At 47.1% G+C, this 21,155-nt stretch overlaps 1 protein-coding gene across 1 annotated transcript; it reads left to right on the top strand.

Moving 5' to 3' along the window:
* The first annotated feature begins 1,594 nt into the window (after window positions 1-1,594).
* On the top strand, window positions 1,595-21,028 carry exoc3l1 (exocyst complex component 3-like 1). The gene is made up of 12 exons (XM_035395996.1): window positions 1,595-1,873; window positions 5,041-5,216; window positions 5,720-5,939; window positions 6,379-7,090; window positions 14,975-15,092; window positions 15,685-15,810; window positions 16,324-16,424; window positions 17,343-17,453; window positions 18,117-18,387; window positions 18,899-19,054; window positions 19,514-19,647; window positions 20,131-21,028. The coding sequence occupies exons 1-12, from the start codon at window positions 1,831-1,833 to the stop codon at window positions 20,315-20,317; spliced, it is 2,355 nt and encodes a 784-aa protein (XP_035251887.1). The 5' UTR covers window positions 1,595-1,830; the 3' UTR covers window positions 20,318-21,028.
* The last annotated feature ends 127 nt before the right edge of the window (window positions 21,029-21,155 follow it).

The following is a 21,155-nucleotide window of genomic DNA, read 5'->3' as shown; positions in this document are numbered from 1 at the left end:
GTCGCCAAAGCCTGCCTGCCAAAGGTCTTCCTCTGAACCGGTTCGGTGCGAGCTTGGCCACCGGCTCTGGCGTGAAGAGAGGGAGGCTGGCAGCGCCTGGTGTTTCAGAGAACCGCGGGCGTGTTCACTCTCCTAAATCTGCCTGAAAGGGGAAACGAGCGCAGATAGTTGCACATTCCAAATTAGGGTGTGAATTGGATATGTTCACCCCTACGTTGGGCACCAATATTTTCTTAAAAAACAACATTTTTTAAAAGAACAAAAAAACACTGTCTGTTTGATTTGTTCGGTCGATTTGAATTTGGACTTTGAACTTCAGTTAGCTCCCTAACTGAATTGTATCAAAAAACTTTCTGAACTCAAAGATGGTAAAGTGATATTGCAGTGCATGAAAATTTGCAGAAAGACAAAAAAATCTATGCACATTCTAGCTGATATCTTGTAGGTGGTGCTGGCATCCAAAAACTGCCTGTTTTTGGCCAGAATATGAAAGCAGACAATGCTAAGTAACACCATCAAGTCTTATTTGATCAGCATGAAGTTGTGAATATTAACAGACAGTGCAGTGATAATACTTGCCGTTTTTTACAAGAACATGATCAAAAGGTGTATTCATTGACAAGCCAGTGAAATTATAGCATTGAGCATAGGTTTATGGATGATTCCTGTTCTGTGAAATTATATTCCTTCCACCTTCAAACTCTGCATCAAACAGACCATTACACAGTGAGCATGTTTTCTGGCAATATTTGATGAAAAAAGAGAAAAAAAAAGATCTCTCGACTGTAAAACTGCAATTTCTGCTCAGTGCTGTATGATGCTCGGGAATCTTCTCGCTGTAATCAAGTTATCAGCACGGAATCTGACATTTTATGAACGGGCTGCACCCTCATGCTAATTAATGACCCATGTTATGAATGGACATGATCAAAGAATGGCTTAATGGTAGAAAAGGAAATTGGTCAATATTGAGTGATTTTGGCCCAGCTGTGGTGTGTTGCTGTATTGAGGCTCAGACGCTGGTCCTTGCCGTTTGCAGCCGCACGTCCGTCTGAAACCGGGCAAAATCGGGAGCTCCTTCTGCCTTACTGAATAAATGAGTCCCCACTGCTGTCCGTCTACGCTAAAACGTTTGGGTTTTTCAGCTCCGTCTCAATTCCCTTAACTCAACGAGTTAACAGTGAGCGCAGATCCTTTCTGAATATGCCTAGAGGCCGTGGCACTGAGCAGGTTCCCTGTAAAAAGTGCATATCGGTATTAATTTGAGGCGAAACAAACCGGTCGCGCCGGATCGCGATCAGATGTGCCTCGCCGAGCTGAAACCGCCCCTATATCTTTCCTATATACTGAGGCCACATGTTTATTTTATTTAAAAATGGCTTATTTTGTGTGTGCGTACTTTGACCACCCGTCCTTATTTTCCATCGGTGCGGCCGTTTGGGTTTCAGCCGTCTCGAAAGGAAACAACAGTTCCAAGGGCAGAGGAGCGAGTCGAGAAACGGAGACCATGACCCCCCCCCCCAGCCCCACCCCCCTTTTTTACTCTCCATCTGGTTCGCTAGCTTATTTCTTCTGTGAGAGCACCCTCCCTCCCTCCCTCCTCCGTCCCTCCCTCCTTCCTGTCAGTCTCTCTGTGGAGGATGTGTTTGGGAGTGGGGGGAAGAGGAAGGCAGTTTGTCTGTGTCTGCCCTGCTTTGCCCACCTCTCTCTTTCTTTCTCTTTATCCCTCTCTTTCTCCTTCCCCGTCTCTTCCTCTCCCTCGGAGCTGTGCGTCGGTTGGAGTCCTGGCTCCCTTGGCGACGGGCTGTCGGACAGCTGAACTCTGGACGAATGTCGGCAGGAGAGGAAGAGAACAGCGCTGGTAACCCTGGAGGTACTGTCTGCAGCAGACTCTGCTGCTGCGCACTAAAGAGCTACACACTGACTTACTGCGTACTAACAATCTGCATACTGACCTACTGTGTACTGACAATCTATACACTGACCTACCGTGCTCTAACAATCCACGTACTGACCTAGTGCATGCTAACAATCTACAGACTGACCTACTGCACAGTAACACTCTACACACTGACCTACTGCACACTAACAATCTACAGACTGACCTCCTGCACACTAACAATCTACAGACTGACCCCCTGTACACTAACAATCTACAGACTGACCTCCTGTACACTAACAATCTACAGACTGACCTACTGCACACTAACAATCTACAGACTGACCCCCTGTACACTAACAATCTACAGACTGACCTCCTGTACACTAACAATCTACAGACTGACCTACTGCACACTAACAATCTACAGACTGACCCCCTGTACACTAACAATCTACAGACTGACCTCCTGTACACTAACAATCTACAGACTGACCTACTGCACACTAACAATCTACAGACTGACCCCCTGTACACTAACAATCTACAGACTGACCTACTGCACAGTAACAATCTACACACTGACCAACTGTACACTAACAATCTACACACTGACCTACTATACTCTAACAATCTACACACTGACCTACTGCATACTAACAATCTACACACTGACCTACTACACTGTAACAATCTACACACTGACCTACTGCATACAATCTATATACTGACCTACTGCACACTAACAATCTACACACTGACCTACTGTACACTAACAATCTACACACTGACCTACTACACTGTAACAAGCTACACACTGACCTACTACACTGTAACAATCTACACACTGACCTACTGCATACAATCTATATACTGATCTCCTGCACACTAACAATCTACACACTGATCTCCTGTACACTCACAATCTACACACAGACCTACTGCATACTAACGATCTAGACACGGACCTACTGCACACTAAGAGTCTACACACTGACTTACTACACACAATATATATACTGATCTACTACACTGTAACAAGCTACACACTGACCTACTACACTGTAACAATCTACACACTGACCTACTGCATACAATCTATATACTGATCTCCTGCACACTAACAATCTACACACTGATCTCCTGTACACTCACAATCTACACACAGACCTACTGCATACTAACGATCTAGACACGGACCTACTGCACACTAAGAGTCTACACACTGACTTACTACACACAATATATATACTGATCTACTGTGCACTAACAATCTACACACTGACCTACTACACACTAAGAGTCTACACACTGACTTACTGCACACAATATATATACTGATCTACTGTGCACTAACAATCTACAGACTGACCTCCTGTACACTAACAATCTACAGACTGACCTACTGCACACTAACAATCTACAGACTGACCCCCTGTACACTAACAATCTACAGACTGACCTCCTGTACACTAACAATCTACAGACTGACCTACTGCACACTAACAATCTACAGACTGACCCCCTGTACACTAACAATCTACAGACTGACCTACTGCACAGTAACAATCTACACACTGACCAACTGTACACTAACAATCTACACACTGACCTACTATACTCTAACAATCTACACACTGACCTACTGCATACAATCTATATACTGACCTACTGCACACTAACAATCTACACACTGACCTACTGCACACTAACAAGCTACACACTGACCTACTACACTGTAACAATCTACACACTGACCTACTGCATACAATCTATATACTGACCTACTGCACACTAACAATCTACACACTGACCTACTGTACACTAACAATCTACACACTGACCTACTACACTGTAACAATCTACACACTGACCTACTGCATACAATCTATATACTGATCTCCTGCACACTAACAATCTACACACTGATCTCCTGTACACTCACAATCTACACACAGACCTACTGCATACTAACGATCTAGACACGGACCTACTGCACACTAAGAGTCTACACACTGACTTACTACACACAATATATATACTGATCTACTGTGCACTAACAATCTACACACTGACCTACTGCACACTAAGAGTCTACACACTGACTTACTGCACACAATATATATACTGATCTACTGTGCACTAACAATCTACACACTGACCTACTGCACACTAACAATCTACACACTGACCTACTGCACACTAACAGGGTTCTAATTGTTTCTGGTGTTTTTGTGTTTACAGAACATAGCCGCGGAGGCTAATGGTGTTTATGTGTTTGCAGAACATAGCCGCGGAGGCTAATGGTGTTTATGTGTCTTTCGGTCTGTGTCATTGACCTGACCTCTGCTGCCGTGGAGATGTGCCCATATATGGACTTTCTCAGTCACACTCGACACGCACAGAGCCCCCACAGGATTACAGCTAACATCGATTACCACCGACTGACCTGTTTCTGACTGTCACAGATACTGAGCGGCCGATGATTTCATGTAAACGGTGATCAGTATTGTCTGCGTGTGAGACTGCGAATGTGTGTGTGTGCTTGTGTAGTCATGTGTGTGTGAGACTGTATGTGTGTGTGTGCTTGTGTAGCCATGTGTGTGTGAGACTGTGTGTGTGTGTGTGTGTGAGTGACAGAAAGAGGAGTCGGGCATTATTTGGGTACACCCCTTTAAAGTTACTGTTGGGGTGATGTCTTGACGCAGTGCTTGAGGACGACACTGAGACACTCCAGAGTGGAATCACATGTGCTGCGTGCCATAGACATCGCTGACGCCGAATTCCTTCATAATGGATTAAGATGGAAAACCTCTGTCTCGTGACCATAGAGACACACAGACTTGGCTGTTCCTCTAAACCGCACACAGTTTTCTTTGTCCTTCCCCCTGTTCAGACCAGACCTGGGTTAAATACGCATTTGTTTTGGATTCAAATACTTTTCTACGCTGTACTGATCTTGTCTGGTGTATTGGAACCAATGAAATGCTCTCAAAATGTGCAAAGCCCGCCTTCTGGTCGTATTGGCAGTCCCAATTGCACCAGGCAAGATCAATAGAGCACAGAAAAGTATTTGAATCCCAAACAAATACATATTTGACCCAGGTCTGGTTCGGACACTGGGAAATACTCGCTCAGAATGTCGGCCGTTTGATTGACAGATGCCCTGCCGAAGGCGGAGGTGTGGCCGGAGCTGGAGAGGGCGGAGCGTTTCGCCCGGGGCGCGGCCCTGAAGTGGGCGTCGGGCGTGTTCTGCCGCCCGGAGCAGCTGGAGAGGCTGGGGCAGTACCGGAAGAGAGAGAGCCAGCGCACCTCCTCCATTCACTCCAGGCTGAAGGTTAGCACCCGCGCTCGCTCGGCGATTACTCTGCGCTCAGGCCCGAAACAAGCCCCCCCACGCAAGTACGCTAACGCTAATTACAGCGCCAGGCCGACGCACTGCAGACGCACGCCTCGGTTGCGTTTCCATGTCCCTGTGGAGGTAATGAAGCGATGCGGGAGAGTTGCAAAAAGCCTGAGCGGAAGAAGACGGCTTCGTCCTGTTGTCGCCCGCTATAGCGCCCCTCACTGGGATGCTGAACCCTGCAGCTCGCGCTTGCTTTGTGTTAAGAATTCCAGCTGACACATTTTAGAGCGCAGCGACGCATGAAGCCGACTTTGCGTAGCTGGAAGCGTCCGTGTTCGCGTACATATGTAGGGTATATTTCGGGCCTTACACGCATGTTCGCATATTGCACACTTCTGTGGACAGACGCCCTGTTTCGCTAACGAACACACATCTGTGTGGCTTTGCCATTCCTGCACACTGACGATAGTGTTGCTGTTTTGGGTCGTCTCCAGTCGGTGGTGCAGTCCTACCTGGAGGGCGTGGGCTGGGGCCTGGAGCAGCTGAGGGAGGCGCGGGCGGAGCTGAGGGAGGTGTCCCGCAACCTGAGGGAGGCGGGGGCGGAGTCCCGGAGGAACGCCGAGGGGGTCCAGGGGCTGGACGTGCTGCGGGAGACCGCGGCCGACTACCGCCAGCTCCTCGCCGCCGTCAGCAACCTGCCCCGCCTCTACTCGGGTGAGCTGTCAGTCATCCTCTCCCTCTCTCCTTCTCTCTCTCACACACACACACACACACACACTCTCTCTCCCCGTCCACCCATTTCTCTCTCTCACCCACACTCTAGCATTCTGTCTCCCCCTGTCTCTCTGTCTCTCTCTCCCCCCCTCCCGCTCTCTCTCTCTCTCAATTTACAATTCAATTCAAATGCTTTATTGGCATGACATATTTTCAAAATACATATTACCAAAGTGTACTGTGATGACAATGATCAATTAGTACAATAGACAAAACAGACAGATGCTAAATAGAATGGTCTGATATGACCCCCCCCCCCCCCCCCCCCCCCCCCTTGCGCACGTGGTACAGTCCCGGGGGTGGTGCTGGAGACAGATGTTGAATAAAATGATCTAATATGATCCCCCCCCCCCCCATTCTCTTTGCTCACGTGGTACAGTCCCGGGGGTGGTGCTGGAGACGGAGCGGCTGGTGGAGTCGCGGCGGCTGCTGGAGGCGCACGCGCGGCTGATGGAGCTGGAGCACTGGCAGGACGAGGTGCTGTGGCAGGTGCGGCAGGGGGCGGGGCCGGGGGCGGGGCCGGCCCCCGAGGACGAGGCGCTGGTGCGCGGCTACTTCTCCGGGGTGGGCCGGCTGGCCGAGGCGCTGGCCCGCGAGCTCTGGTCCGTGGTGGGCAGCGGCCTGGCGCTGGCGGCCCAGAACCCCACCCCGTTCGTGTCGGCAGTGCGCATCGTGGAGCGGGAGGAGGCGCTGGACCGCGCCCTGCTGGAGGAGCGGGGGGAGGCGGCGGCCTCGGGGGCGGGCTCGGCCAGGCCCCTCCCCCCCGGGCGCCCGCGGGGCTGGCGCGAGCGCTTCTTCGCCGTGATGGAGGAGGCGGCGTGCGCCCGGGTGCGCAGCGTGTCCTACCTGCACACCCGCGGCCCGGGCCTGGCCAGCCACCTGGCCGCGCTGCAGCACGGCATCGTGGGGGACCTGGGCACCGTGCGCCACCTGCTGGAGCACTGCGTGCCGCCCCACTACCGGCTGGCGCGCGCCTACGTGCGGGCCTGCCACCGCTGCCTGCGGGCGCACCTGGCGCAGGTGTGCGGCTGGGAGCTGGAGAGCGGCGAGATCTTCACCGTCCTCAAGTGGGTTCTGCACGTCTATAACAGGTCAGCCGTGTGAGTGTGTGCCTGTGTGCCTGTGTGTGTGTGTGTGTGTCTGTGTGCCTGTGCCTGTGTGTGTGCGTGTGTGTGTGTGTGTGTGTGGGAGTATGTGTGTGTGTGTGGGAGTGTGTGTATGTGTGTGTGAGTGTGTGTCTGTGTACCTGTGTGTGTGTGTGCGTGTGTGAGTGTGTCTGTGTGCATGTGTGTATGTGTGTGTGTGTGTCTGTGTGTGTGCGTGTGTGTGTCTGTGAGTGTGTGTGTGCGTGCGTGTCTGTGTGTGTGTGTGTGTGCCTGTGTGTATGTGTGTGTGAGTGTGTGTCTGTGTGTGTGAGTGTGTGTCTGTGTGTGTGTGTGTGTGCCTGTGTGTATGTGTGTGTGAGTGTGTGTCTGTGTGCCTGTGTGTGAGTGTGTGTCTGTGTGCCTGTGTGTGTGTGTGCCTGTGTGTATGTGTGTGTGAGTGTGTGTCTGCGAGTGTGTGTCTGCGTGCCTGTGTGTGCCTGTGTGTATGTGTGTGTGAGTGTGTGTCTGTGTGCCTGTGTATGTGTGTGTGAGTGTGTGTCTGTGTGCCTGTGTGTGTGTGTGTGCCTGTGTGTATGTGTGTGTGTGAGTGTGTGTCTGTGTGCCTGTGTATGTGTGTGTGTCTGTGTGTCTGTGTATGTGTGTGTGAGTGTGTGTCTGTGAGCGTGTGTGTGTGCACGTGTGTCTGTGTGTGTGTGTGTACCTGTGGTCTGTCTAGTTTTGATTATATTAATGGAGTGAATATATATTATATTTTTTATGATATTTCAGTTAACCGGCAGATAGTAGCCTAATGCAAAGTACACAGTTTATACCTTGTTAACGCCTTCTGCTAGCTAGCTGTTACCATGTGATGTAGCTTGATTGAGCATGCTAATTGAGGAGTTTTAATTAATCTATTTCCATTCATTCTTTATTGTAAAACATTTATTTTATAAATGAGTTGTTCACTTTAAACCCTAAGGCATGTTCTGAATTGTTATTTCATTATGTTTTGTTTTCGTCATGGAAAAAGGGGTCGTAAGGAATGTTTTTTGTTGACAAAATTAACGCCGTCTGATAAGTAGGATATTTGTATCGCTGTGAAGCGGCATGGAGACGTTGTATAAATATTGGTAATTTTGGACAAGCGGTTAGCCTCTCTTCAGAACTTCCCGTCTTTGGTCACGTGGTGCGCTGCCGAGGTCGGTCGGCACTATTCACGGTGTGCTGCTCATCGCTAGAACCGCCGGGTCAGCTGTCCCCTTGCGCAGTAAAATGGGATGTATTTTGTTAACGTTTATTCCACATGTCTGTCATTCCTTGACTTTTTCTAAAAACTTCAAATATCCATGTAAATAGAATTCTAAAACAACACGCGGAAGACTGTTTTTGGAGGGTTTTTTTTTAGGTGTTAAGAGAAAAGTCTTTTTTTTTGGAGGGGGTTGGAGGGGGGGTCATAGGGATTGTTTGCAATTATATCTGCATATGACACGGTAAATGCAGCCTGAGCAAATAGGGCTCTATTTCCATTTTATTCCCGTTATTTCCCGTTAATTCCCATAAATTCCTGTTAATTCCCGTAAATTCCCGTTAATTCCCATGGAAAGTTTCCATCCTTGAATATTCCCGGAATTTTGCAACCCTAGGTCTGTCTGTGCGTGCATGTGTGTGTGTCTCTGAATGTGAGTGTGGTCTGTCTGTACCTGCAGGTGTGTGTGTCTGTGTGTGTGTGTGCGCGCACTTTTATGTGTGTGGTCATACATCTGTCTGGCTGGCTTGGAGTCAGTCTGTTTGTCTGATAAGGCTTGTGCACGCGTGTGTGAGCACTTACAGACAGATGAACAAATAAAGATAAGTGAAGCTTGTTGTAGTGTGCATGTGAGAGTATTATTCTTTTGTCTGAGCGCCTGCATGTGTGGCATTCTATCTCTGAGAAAGCACGCGATTGTGTGGGTGTCTGCGAGCCAAAAACAGCACGAGTCGCTGCATGGGTATTAGAGACTGCGTGTGTGTTTTGTAACGCAAGCTTATTAGATGAGTGTGTGCTTTTGAGAAAGCGTGCATGTGTGTGCGTCCTTATAAGTGTGTGTGTGTGTATGCGTGTGTGTCTGTGTGTGTGTGTATATGCGTGTGTGTGTGTGTGTGTGTATGCGTGTGTGTCTGTGTGTGTGTGTGTCTGTGTGTGTGTGTATATGCGTGTGTGTGTGTGTGTGTACGTACATGTGCACATATAGTATAAGCATGAGCAGGCTGTGCTGTGTGTGTGTGTGTACATGTGCACATATAGTATAAGCGTGAGCAGTCTGTGCTGTGTGTGTGTACACATACATGTGCACATATAGTATAAGTGTGAGCAGGCTGTACTGTGTGTGAAGTGTGTGTACATGTGCACATACAGTATAAGCGTGAGCAGTCTGTGCCGTGTGTGTGTGTGTGTGTACATGTGCACATACAGTATAAGCGTAAGCAGGCTGTACTGTGTGTGAGTGTGTGTAGTATAAGTATAGTATAGTGTAAGTGTGAGCAGGCTGTACTGTGTGTGTGTGTATATGTGCACATACAGTATAAGTGTGAGCAGGCTGTACTGTGTGTGTGTGTATATGTGCACATACAGTATAAGTGTGAGCAGGCTGTACTGTGTGTGTGTGTGTGTGTGTGTGTGTATATGTGCACATACAGTATAAGTGTGAGCAGGCTGTACTGTGTGTGTGTGTATATGTGCACATGCAGTATAAGTGTGAGCAGGCTGTGCTGTGTGTGTGTGTATATGTGCACATACAGTATAAGTGTGAGCAGGCTGTGCTGTGTGTGTGTGTAGTATAAGTATAGTATAGTATAAGTGTGAGCAGGCTGTGCTGTGTGTGTGTGTATATGTGCACATGCAGTATAAGTGTGAGCAGGCTGTGCTGTGTGTGTGTGTATATGTGCACATACAGTATAAGCATGAGCAGGCTGTGCTGTGTGTGTGTGTGTGTGTGTATATGTGCACATACAGTATAAGTGTGAGCAGGCTGTGCTGTGTGTGTGTGTGTAGTATAAGTATAGTATAGTATAAGTGTGAGCAGGCTGTGCTGTGTGTGAGTGTGTGTAGTATAAGTATAGTATAGTATAAGTGTGAGCAGGCTGTGCTGTGTGTGTGTGTGTGTGTGTGTGTGTAGTATAAGTATAGTATAGTATAAGTGTGAGCAGGCTGTGCTGTGTGTGTGTGTGTGTGTATATGTGCACATACAGTATAAGTGTGAGCAGGCTGTGCTGTGTGTGTGTGTGTGTGTAGTATAGTATAGTATAGTATAAGTGTGAGCAGGCTGTGCTGTGTGTGTGTGTAGTATAAGTGTGAGCAGGCTGTACTGTGTGTGTGTGTGTAGTATAAGTATAGTATAGTATAAGCGTGAGCAGGCTGTACTGTGTGTGTGTGTGTGTGTGTGTAGTATAAGTATAATATAGTATAAGTGTGAGCAGGCTGTGCTGTGTGTGTGTGTGTGTGTAGTATAAGTATAGTATAGTATAAGTGTGAGCAGGCTGTGCTGTGTGTGTGTGTGTGTGTAGTATAAGTATAATATAGTATAAGTGTGAGCAGGCTGTGCTGTGTGTGTGTGTGTGTGTAGTATAAGTATAGTATAGTATAAGTGTGAGCAGGCTGTGCTGTGTGCGTGTGTGTGTGTGTAGTATAAGTATAGTATTAGTATAGTATAAGTGTGAGCAGGCTGTACTGTGTGCGTGTGTGTGTGTGTAGTATAAGTATAGTATTAGTATAGTATAAGTGTGAGCAGGCTGTGCTGTGTGTGTGTGTGTATGTGTAGTATAAGTATAGTATAGTATAAGCGTGAGCAGGCTGTACTGTGTGTGTGTGTGTGTGTGTAGTATAAGTATAGTATAGTATAAGTGTGAGCAGGCTGTGCTGTGTGTGTGTGTGTGTGTGTGTGTGTAGTATAAGTATAGTATAGTATAAGTGTGAGCAGGCTGTGCTGTGTGTGTGTGTGTGTGTATATGTGCACATACAGTATAAGTGTGAGCAGGCTGTGCTGTGTGTGTGTGTGTGTGTAGTATAGTATAGTATAGTATAAGTGTGAGCAGGCTGTGCTGTGTGTGTGTGTAGTATAAGTGTGAGCAGGCTGTACTGTGTGTGTGTGTGTAGTATAAGTATAGTATAGTATAAGCGTGAGCAGGCTGTACTGTGTGTGTGTGTGTGTGTGTGTAGTATAAGTATAATATAGTATAAGTGTGAGCAGGCTGTGCTGTGTGTGTGTGTGTGTGTAGTATAAGTATAGTATAGTATAAGTGTGAGCAGGCTGTGCTGTGTGTGTGTGTGTGTGTAGTATAAGTATAATATAGTATAAGTGTGAGCAGGCTGTGCTGTGTGTGTGTGTGTGTGTAGTATAAGTATAGTATAGTATAAGTGTGAGCAGGCTGTGCTGTGTGCGTGTGTGTGTGTGTAGTATAAGTATAGTATTAGTATAGTATAAGTGTGAGCAGGCTGTACTGTGTGCGTGTGTGTGTGTGTAGTATAAGTATAGTATTAGTATAGTATAAGTGTGAGCAGGCTGTGCTGTGTGTGTGTGTGTATGTGTAGTATAAGTATAGTATAGTATAAGCGTGAGCAGGCTGTACTGTGTGTGTGTGTGTGTGTGTAGTATAAGTATAGTATAGTATAAGTGTGAGCAGGCTGTGCTGTGTGTGTGTGTGTATGTGTAGTATAAGTATAGTATAGTATAAGCGTGAGCAGGCTGTGCTGTGTGTGTGTGTGTGTGTGTAGTATAGTATAGTATAAGTGTGAGCAGGCTGTGCTGTGTGTGTGTGTGTGTGTGTAGTATAAGTATAGTATTAGTATAGTATAAGTGTGAGCAGGCTGTACTGTGTGCGTGTGTGTGTGTGTAGTATAAGTATAGTATTAGTATAGTATAAGTGTGAGCAGGCTGTGCTGTGTGTGTGTGTGTATGTGTAGTATAAGTATAGTATAGTATAAGCGTGAGCAGGCTGTACTGTGTGTGTGTGTGTGTGTGTAGTATAAGTATAGTATAGTATAAGTGTGAGCAGGCTGTGCTGTGTGTGTGTATATGGAACATACAGTATAAGTGTGAGCAGGCTGTACTGTGTGTGTGTATATGGAACATACAGTATAAGTGTGAGCAGGCTGTGCTGTGTGTGTGTGTGTAGTATAAGTATAGTATAGTATAAGTGTGAGCAGGCTGTGCTGTGTGTGTGTATATGGAACATACAGTATAAGTGTGAGCAGGCTGTACTGTGTGTGTGTATATGGAACATACAGTATAAGTGTGAGCAGGCTGTGCTGTGTGTGTGTGTGTAGTATAAGTATAGTATAGTATAAGTGTGAGCAGGCTGTGCTGTGTGTGTGTGTGTAGTATAAGTATAGTATAGTATAAGTGTGAGCAGGCTGTGCTGTGTGTGTGTGTGTGTGTGTAGTGTAAGTATAGTATAGTATAAGTGTGAGCAGGCTGTGCTGTGTGTGTGTGTGTGTGTGTAGTGTAAGTATAGTATAGTATAAGTGTGAGCAGGCTGTGCTGTGCTGTGTGTGTGTGTGTGTGTGTAGTGTAAGTATAGTATAGTATAAGTGTGAGCAGGCTGTGCTGTGTGTGTGTGTAGTATAAGTATAGTATAGTATAAGTGTGAGCGGGCTGTGCTGTGTGTGTGTGTAGTATAAGTATAGTATAGTATAAGTGTGAGCAGGCTGTGCTGTGTGTGTGTGTAGTATAAGTGTGAGCAGGCTGTACTGTGTGTGTGTGTGTAGTATAAGTATAGTATAGTATAAGCGTGAGCAGGCTGTACTGTGTGTGTGTGTGTGTGTGTGTAGTATAAGTATAATATAGTATAAGTGTGAGCAGGCTGTGCTGTGTGTGTGTGTGTGTGTAGTATAAGTATAGTATAGTATAAGTGTGAGCAGGCTGTGCTGTGTGTGTGTGTGTGTGTAGTATAAGTATAATATAGTATAAGTGTGAGCAGGCTGTGCTGTGTGTGTGTGTGTGTGTAGTATAAGTATAGTATAGTATAAGTGTGAGCAGGCTGTGCTGTGTGCGTGTGTGTGTGTGTAGTATAAGTATAGTATTAGTATAGTATAAGTGTGAGCAGGCTGTACTGTGTGCGTGTGTGTGTGTGTAGTATAAGTATAGTATTAGTATAGTATAAGTGTGAGCAGGCTGTGCTGTGTGTGTGTGTGTATGTGTAGTATAAGTATAGTATAGTATAAGCGTGAGCAGGCTGTACTGTGTGTGTGTGTGTGTGTGTAGTATAAGTATAGTATAGTATAAGTGTGAGCAGGCTGTGCTGTGTGTGTGTGTGTATGTGTAGTATAAGTATAGTATAGTATAAGCGTGAGCAGGCTGTGCTGTGTGTGTGTGTGTGTGTGTAGTATAGTATAGTATAAGTGTGAGCAGGCTGTGCTGTGTGTGTGTGTGTGTGTGTAGTATAAGTATAGTATTAGTATAGTATAAGTGTGAGCAGGCTGTACTGTGTGCGTGTGTGTGTGTGTAGTATAAGTATAGTATTAGTATAGTATAAGTGTGAGCAGGCTGTGCTGTGTGTGTGTGTGTATGTGTAGTATAAGTATAGTATAGTATAAGCGTGAGCAGGCTGTACTGTGTGTGTGTGTGTGTGTGTAGTATAAGTATAGTATAGTATAAGTGTGAGCAGGCTGTGCTGTGTGTGTGTATATGGAACATACAGTATAAGTGTGAGCAGGCTGTACTGTGTGTGTGTATATGGAACATACAGTATAAGTGTGAGCAGGCTGTGCTGTGTGTGTGTGTGTAGTATAAGTATAGTATAGTATAAGTGTGAGCAGGCTGTGCTGTGTGTGTGTATATGGAACATACAGTATAAGTGTGAGCAGGCTGTACTGTGTGTGTGTATATGGAACATACAGTATAAGTGTGAGCAGGCTGTGCTGTGTGTGTGTGTGTAGTATAAGTATAGTATAGTATAAGTGTGAGCAGGCTGTGCTGTGTGTGTGTGTGTAGTATAAGTATAGTATAGTATAAGTGTGAGCAGGCTGTGCTGTGTGTGTGTGTGTGTGTGTAGTGTAAGTATAGTATAGTATAAGTGTGAGCAGGCTGTGCTGTGTGTGTGTGTGTGTGTGTAGTGTAAGTATAGTATAGTATAAGTGTGAGCAGGCTGTGCTGTGCTGTGTGTGTGTGTGTGTGTGTAGTGTAAGTATAGTATAGTATAAGTGTGAGCAGGCTGTGCTGTGTGTGTGTGTAGTATAAGTATAGTATAGTATAAGTGTGAGCGGGCTGTGCTGTGTGTGTGTGTAGTATAAGTATAGTATAGTATAAGTGTGAGCAGGCTGTGCTGTGTGTGTGTAGTATAAGTATAGTATAGTATAAGTGTGAGCGGGCTGTGCTGTGTGTGTGTGTAGTATAAGTATAGTATAGTATAAGTGTGAGCGGGCTGTGCTGTGTGTGTGTGTAGTATAAGTATAGTATAGTATAAGTGTGAGCAGGCTGTGCTGTGTGTGTGTAGTATAAGTATAGTATAGTATAAGTGTGAGCGGGCTGTGCTGTGTGTGTGTGTAGTATAAGTATAGTATAAGTGTGAGCAGGCTGTGCTGTGTGTGTGTAGTATAAGTATAGTATAGTATAAGTGTGAGCAGGCTGTGCTGTGTGTGTGTGTAGTATAAGTATAGTATAGTATAAGTGTGAGCGGGCTGTGCTGTGTGTGTGTGTAGTATAAGTATAGTATAGTATAAGTGTGAGCAGGCTGTGCTGTGTGTGTGTAGTATAAGTATAGTATAGTATAAGTGTGAGCAGGCTGTGCTGTGTGTGTGTGTAGTATAAGTATAGTATAGTATAAGTGTGAGCAGGCTGTGCTGTGTGTGTGTGTGTATATGTGCACATACAATATAAGTGTGAGCAGGCTGTGCTGTGTGTTGTTCTGCAGCTCAGAGATGATGGGGGACCCGGAGCTGGTTGCTGTGATCAGCCCAGAGGAGCTGGGACCCCTCGTCTCCCAGGAGGCCCTGGACCAGCTCCAGAACAAATACGTGCACAGCGTCCGGGTAAGAGCGCAGAGCCTGTGTGTTTGTGTGTGTGTGCGTGCGCGCGTGCGCGTGCGTGTGTGCTAATATTATATACAACAGCTGTGTTTCTGTGCTGTAGAACAGTGTGTTAGAGTGGGTGTGTTGGCTGTGTCTCTGCTGTAGAACAGTGTGTTAGAGTGGCTGTGTTTGCTGTGTCTCTGTGCTGTAGAACAGTGTGTCAGAGTGGGTGTGTTCGCTGTGTCTCTGCTGTAGAACAGTGTGTTAGAGTGGGTGTGTTGGCTGTGTCTCTGCTGTAGAACAGTGTGTTAGAGTGGCTGTGTTTGCTGTGTCTCTGTGCTGTAGAACAGTGTGTCAGAGTGGGTGTGTTCGCTGTGTCTCTGCTGTAGAACAGTGTGTTAGAGTGGGTGTGTTGGCTGTGTCTCTGCTGTAGAACAGTGTGTTAGAGTGGCTGTGTTTGCTGTGTCTCTGTGCTGTAGAACAGTGTGTCAGAGTGGGTGTGTTCGCTGTGTCTCTGCTGTAGAACAGTGTGTTAGAGTGGGTGTGTTGGCTGTGTTTCTGTGCTGTAGAACAGTGTGTTAGAGTGCTTGTTTGCTGTGTTTCTGTGCTGTAGAACAGTGTGTCGGAATGGATGCAGAAAGCTCTGGAGGTGGAGCAAACGGACTGGCAGAGAGATCAGGAGCCTGACGTCGACCACGAGGGTTTCTACCACACCAGCCTGCCCACTATCATTACACAGGTATACAGACACACACACTTTATATACAGGTGCACCGTCACCATACAAATTTGCAACCTTCCAATATGAGCAACTATTCCCTTTACTTAAAGACTCACCTGAGCTTGTAACCCGTACATATTAATTACGTATATACATATAGGTTTTTATGTATGCAATCAGTACATTAGTTACTTACCAATACCCGGTATGCATAGACATGTACCTATACACGCAAACCAAGCAGGGTTGCCAGATGATCGGTTTTCGACCCGAACGTCTGGTTTTCAAATTGTGTTTGATGCGTCTGGGTCATGTCATCGTGTTTTGGGTGTGTTAGATGCATCAGGGTCATGTGATCACGTTTCGGGTGTGTTAGATGTGTCAGGGTCACGTGATCACATTTAGGGAGTATTGGAATCGCCAGGGTCATGTGATCACGTTTCGGGTGTGTTAGATGTGTCAGGGTCACGTGATCACATTTAGGGAGTATTGGAATCGCCAGGGTCATGTGATCACGTTTCGGTGTGTTAGATGCTGGAGGAGAACGCTCGGGTGGCCCTGATGATCAGCGACTCTCTGCGCGATCAGACGATCCAGATGGGCCTGTACGAGCTGGAGAGCTTCCTCAACAGGTACGCAGCAGAGGTGTGTGTGTGTGTGTGTGTGTGTGTGCGCGCCTCTGTCTGTCTGTCTGTCTCTGCCACTGTCACGCTCTCCCTTCTCTGTCAGCCACTTTCTCCTTCAGGGAAGGGCATCAAACTAAATTCCCAGGGGGCCACAGTGTCTGTGGGTTTTTGTGGTTTCCTGTCAATCAGCTGCCAGTTAAGGCCTTGAGAACAAGGCGTGTGGATTCCTTGGTCAGTCAGTGAGTTAAATTAACCACTGGTGCCAAGAACACCCCCAAAAACCAGCAGAGCCCGCAGTCCTCCTGGACTGCAGTTTGACACTCGTGCTCTAAGGAATAAGTTCAATGCTTTTCTGTGATATTTTCCTTTTGGTTTACACGCACTATAGTTTTAGCTTGTCCACCAGCTAGATGAAGCACCCTTTGAGGTTATTTCATATAGTAATTATAGATGAAGCACCTGCCATGGTAGTCTGTGGTAGCCCATGGAACCGCTTGGTGGATTTTTTGTGAAATTTTGTACATTGATGGAAGACAGGCTAAGGTATCCAGTTACCAAGTTTGGAGTCAGTTCATCCACGATTGTAGTGCCACCAACAGGCCAAAGTTGATGCTGGATTTTTTGCCCGTGGCTTTTTAACCGTTTGACCTAGAGTTGTGATTCTTTTTCCTCTATGATCCACTATGGATCGTTCTCTGTGATCAGAGGTCTTTGTATGGCAAGCCATAATCCAAAATGGAATGAAATATGAAACGTTTATCATAGAAAGAAGAACCATTACCCAGGTTCCTTAAAAACAATGACCGACCCAAAGTACGACTAAGCTGGAGACCGGGACTGAAATCTCGTGTCTGTGACGCCTTCCTCCAGAGTTTGTGTTCTGCCCTGGCGCTCTGACCCTGCCCTCTCTGCCCTCTGTGCCAGGTTTCGGGAGGCCCTGGTGGAGTTTGGGAAGGAGCACCGTAAGGATCGCAACAGCAACAGATTCTACCTCCACTACCTGCTTGCTGCCGTCAGCAACTGCATTGTCCTGAAGTGAGTCTGTGTGTGTGTGTGGATATGTATAAATATATATGTCTCTCAAATTTAAGTTTTAATTTAAAAAAAAAAAAATGAAATTGAACGATGTTCAAATGGAGTATTCTATGACAGCCCTTTTTTTCAGACTTGAAAATGTTAAGCCTGGGGCTAACTGTTTGGTACTGATTATTATTCACGCAGTTTAACGCTCATTTTCTGTATGTATGTATGTGTATTTTTATATACACGTGCACACAGAGCCCTCCATAATATTTGTAACAAAAGCATAGTTTTATTCTTGATTTGGCTCTGTGTTCTCCACAATTTTTGACTTGTAATCCAACAATTCCCGTGTGGTTAAAGTGCAGATTCTCTCCTTGTATTAAAGGGTATTTACATTACATTACAGGCATTTAGCAAACGCTCTTATCCAGAGCGACTTACACATTGCATCCAATTATACAGCTGGATATATATACTGAAGCAATGCAGGTTAAGTACCTTGCTCAAGGGTACAACGGCAGTGTCCTGCCGGGGAATCGAACCTGCGACCTGTCGGTTACAAGACCAGCTCCATAGCCATTATACTACTCTGCCGCCCAGTGTATACATTCTGGTTCCACGGAGTAGAAGTGAGGGCACTTTTCACACCCTCCCTCCCTCCCTCCTCCCCCCCAGGAGCTCCACGGAGAGCCTGCAGCAGCAGCGGAGCGCGTGCCCGGCGGCCCAGCTCCCGCGCACTCCCCCCGGGCCGCTGGCGGCGCTGGACCGGGCGGTGCGGAAGGCGTGCCGGCTGGCGGTGGACGAGCTGCAGCAGGACCTGCAGCCCGCCACGCTGCGGCTGCTGGCCCGGTCCTGGCTGGCCAGCGAGGAGGGCACCCGGGCGCTCTGCGGCGTGCTGGAGCGCCACTGCGAGCTGTACGCCCGGGCGCGGCCCCCCTGCCAGCAGGTCAGCCCCCGCCCCCCTTCGCTGACACCTAGGGGCCAACTTTCGGTTCTCACCGGATGTAATGTCGCCCCCCTGCTGACATCTATGATTTTCGCTCAAAAGTTCCTCCCCATTGGGCTCCATGAATTTTTGACAGAAAAAATAAAATGCTTCCACTCAAATATTGATGTTAGCTTTGTGCATTATATTTTAGGAAGAAATATCACTTATTATTTTTCCGAGGTAAAATATATTTTTTCCTACCGCACAGACAAAGGTATTGATTTTTAATTTATTTTAGCCAATGTCTGCGCTGTCCGCGTTGTGCACGTGATGCAGGCACGTGACCAAGGACACAACTGAGCATGTCTGTTAAGCAAAAAAAAAAAAACGGCACTTCCTGGTTCTGATGCGCTCCCCATAGGAGTCTACTTCTATTGGAGTCGCTATCTCTACATAGTATAGACTCTAAGGCTGACACCCCCACCCCCCCCCCCCCGCGTGTTACACACCGAGCTCCCTGTGCCCGCAGCTCCTGCAGGAGGAGTGCGAGTGGGTGGTGGTGGTGGAGTACGCGCGGGCGCTGATGCAGAAGAAGATGGTGTGCCGGGGGGCGGAGGAGAGGAGCCTGCTCGCCCAGCGCATGATCCAGGACACGCAGCAGCTCAGGGAGCTCTTCCAGGGGGCGGTGAGTCTGCCCTGACCCCGCCCACATGCCATAGCCACGCCCACATACTGCCCAGCCCACAGGCCATAACCACACCCACATACTGCCCTGCCCACAGGCCATAACCACGCCCACATACTGCCCTGCCCACAGGCCATAACCACGCCCACATACTGCCCAGCCCACAGGCCATAACCACGCCCACATACTGCCCAGCCCACAGGCCATAACCACGCCCACATACTGCCCCGCCCACAGGCCATAACCACGCCCACATACTGCCCTGCCCACAGGCCATAACCACGCCCACATACTGCTCTGCCCACAGGCCATAACCACGCCCACATACTGCTCTGCCCACATGCCATTACCACACGCACAGACCATAAACCTGCCCACATACTGCCCCAGCAAACATACCTTACATACATACTTTACACGTGTGTATGTGTGTGTGTATGTGTGTGTGTGTGTGTGTAGGAGGGAGAGGGGGCCGTGGATGGTGTTAACCCAACAGCTCTTCTGCCCGTCCTGGCGGACTTCATCCGGCTGAAGGACCCCAGCATGCTGACACTGGAAGTGTCGGGGCTAGTGGCCAAGTACCCCGATATTAGGTAATTACCCAGCATCCCACACTGGGCAGATTCCCTTTGTTACACCAAACACTGCCTCTGTCTATCACAGTATATCGGTCTCCATACTAGGGTATATTCACCACCTCACACATGATAATGTGAGTGTAACCAGCACCTGGTAAAAAAAAAACTCTACAATACACCTAACTTCAGATAAATACCCAACAGTGTATGCCACATTGTGTGTGTCAAACTCCAGTCCAGGAGGGCTGCTGTGTCTGCAGGTATTTGTAGTTTCCTTTCAATCAGCAGCCTTAGAAACAAGGCCTGTTGATTTTTTAGCTGACTTTAATGAAACACTTCACACTGTGGCCCTCTGAGACTGGCGTTTGACACACCTGGTCTAAACCATCCCATTCAGTTTTACAAGTCTGGCTGTTGAAGCCTTAATCCAGGGCTTTAGATTTTGAAGATTGTTGCCTGCTGTTCATCCCTGAGTCTGTCTGTCCGTTTGTCTGTCAGTGAGGAGCACGTCTCCGCCCTGCTGGACGTGAGGGGGGACGTCCCGCGGGAGGTGAGGGCGTCCGTGTTGCACATGCTCGAGCAGAGCGCCCCGCCCCTGCCGCCCGGGTATCGCCCAGTGTTCTCCGACATCCTGGTTCCTCTTCCCAGCATGCCTTTCTGCCTGTCTACCGCCAAGTGCACCTGAACATGTCCCATACCACCCTCCCCACCCCACTCCAGTCACTCTCACCCCCTCCCACACAGGGCTTGTTTACAGAAGCATCTAGGGCTAAAAGAGACTGTGCAGGTCTAATGCTGGCAGCCATTTTACTTCAGCACTGCAGGATTGGGAGTAGCAATGGGATTTAACCCTTTGAAGAGTAGGTGTTCTAGAATGTTTTTCAAAATTCTTATTGTCAGTGTCCTAGAACTTCATTGCTTTCAATTACCAGTAGTGATTATGACATCAGCATTAGAATACTGAGAACATTCTAATGGCATATTTGTGATCTTACACCTTAAAGTGTAGGGAAACAGAGACTGAACTATGGAGTATGTTGACCTCAGAGAAGCAGGAGTACGATGACATCATGGAAAACATGTACACACATGAATATGACTAATCATAACAAGGATTTTTAAAGTAATGAATATGAATTATCAAGCAACAACATGTAATAAATATAGCAGTTATAAAGTTGAGTAAAGTAATCAGAGTTATCTTAAGGATGTGCAACATTGCAAGTCATAAGGATGTTCAATGTAATGAGAGTTCTAAGAATTTGTTCTAAATACGGTTATAGGGTACAGGAAGTCTGTGGTCTTCTGCAATATTCTGCTCCACTCCCTTTTTCCACTAATGTGTACATTTGTTGGTGATACCCTACTGTACAATAAATTAATCAATTATACAGTTGTTACAGTTGTCTTTTTAAAAAAAAAAATTTTCTGAAATGTTTGAGTGATGCCCCAAAACATTGTCCACCCTGACCTTTCAATTTGGTGACATCACAAGACTTCTGTAACTGGTGAACCTTGACCTT

This window comes from Anguilla anguilla, chromosome 16 (genome assembly GCF_013347855.1).
Source record: "Anguilla anguilla isolate fAngAng1 chromosome 16, fAngAng1.pri, whole genome shotgun sequence".
Lineage (NCBI taxonomy): Eukaryota > Metazoa > Chordata > Actinopteri > Anguilliformes > Anguillidae > Anguilla > Anguilla anguilla.
Note: the sequence above shows the minus strand (reverse complement) of the source record. Positions and strands in the feature narration are given on the sequence as shown.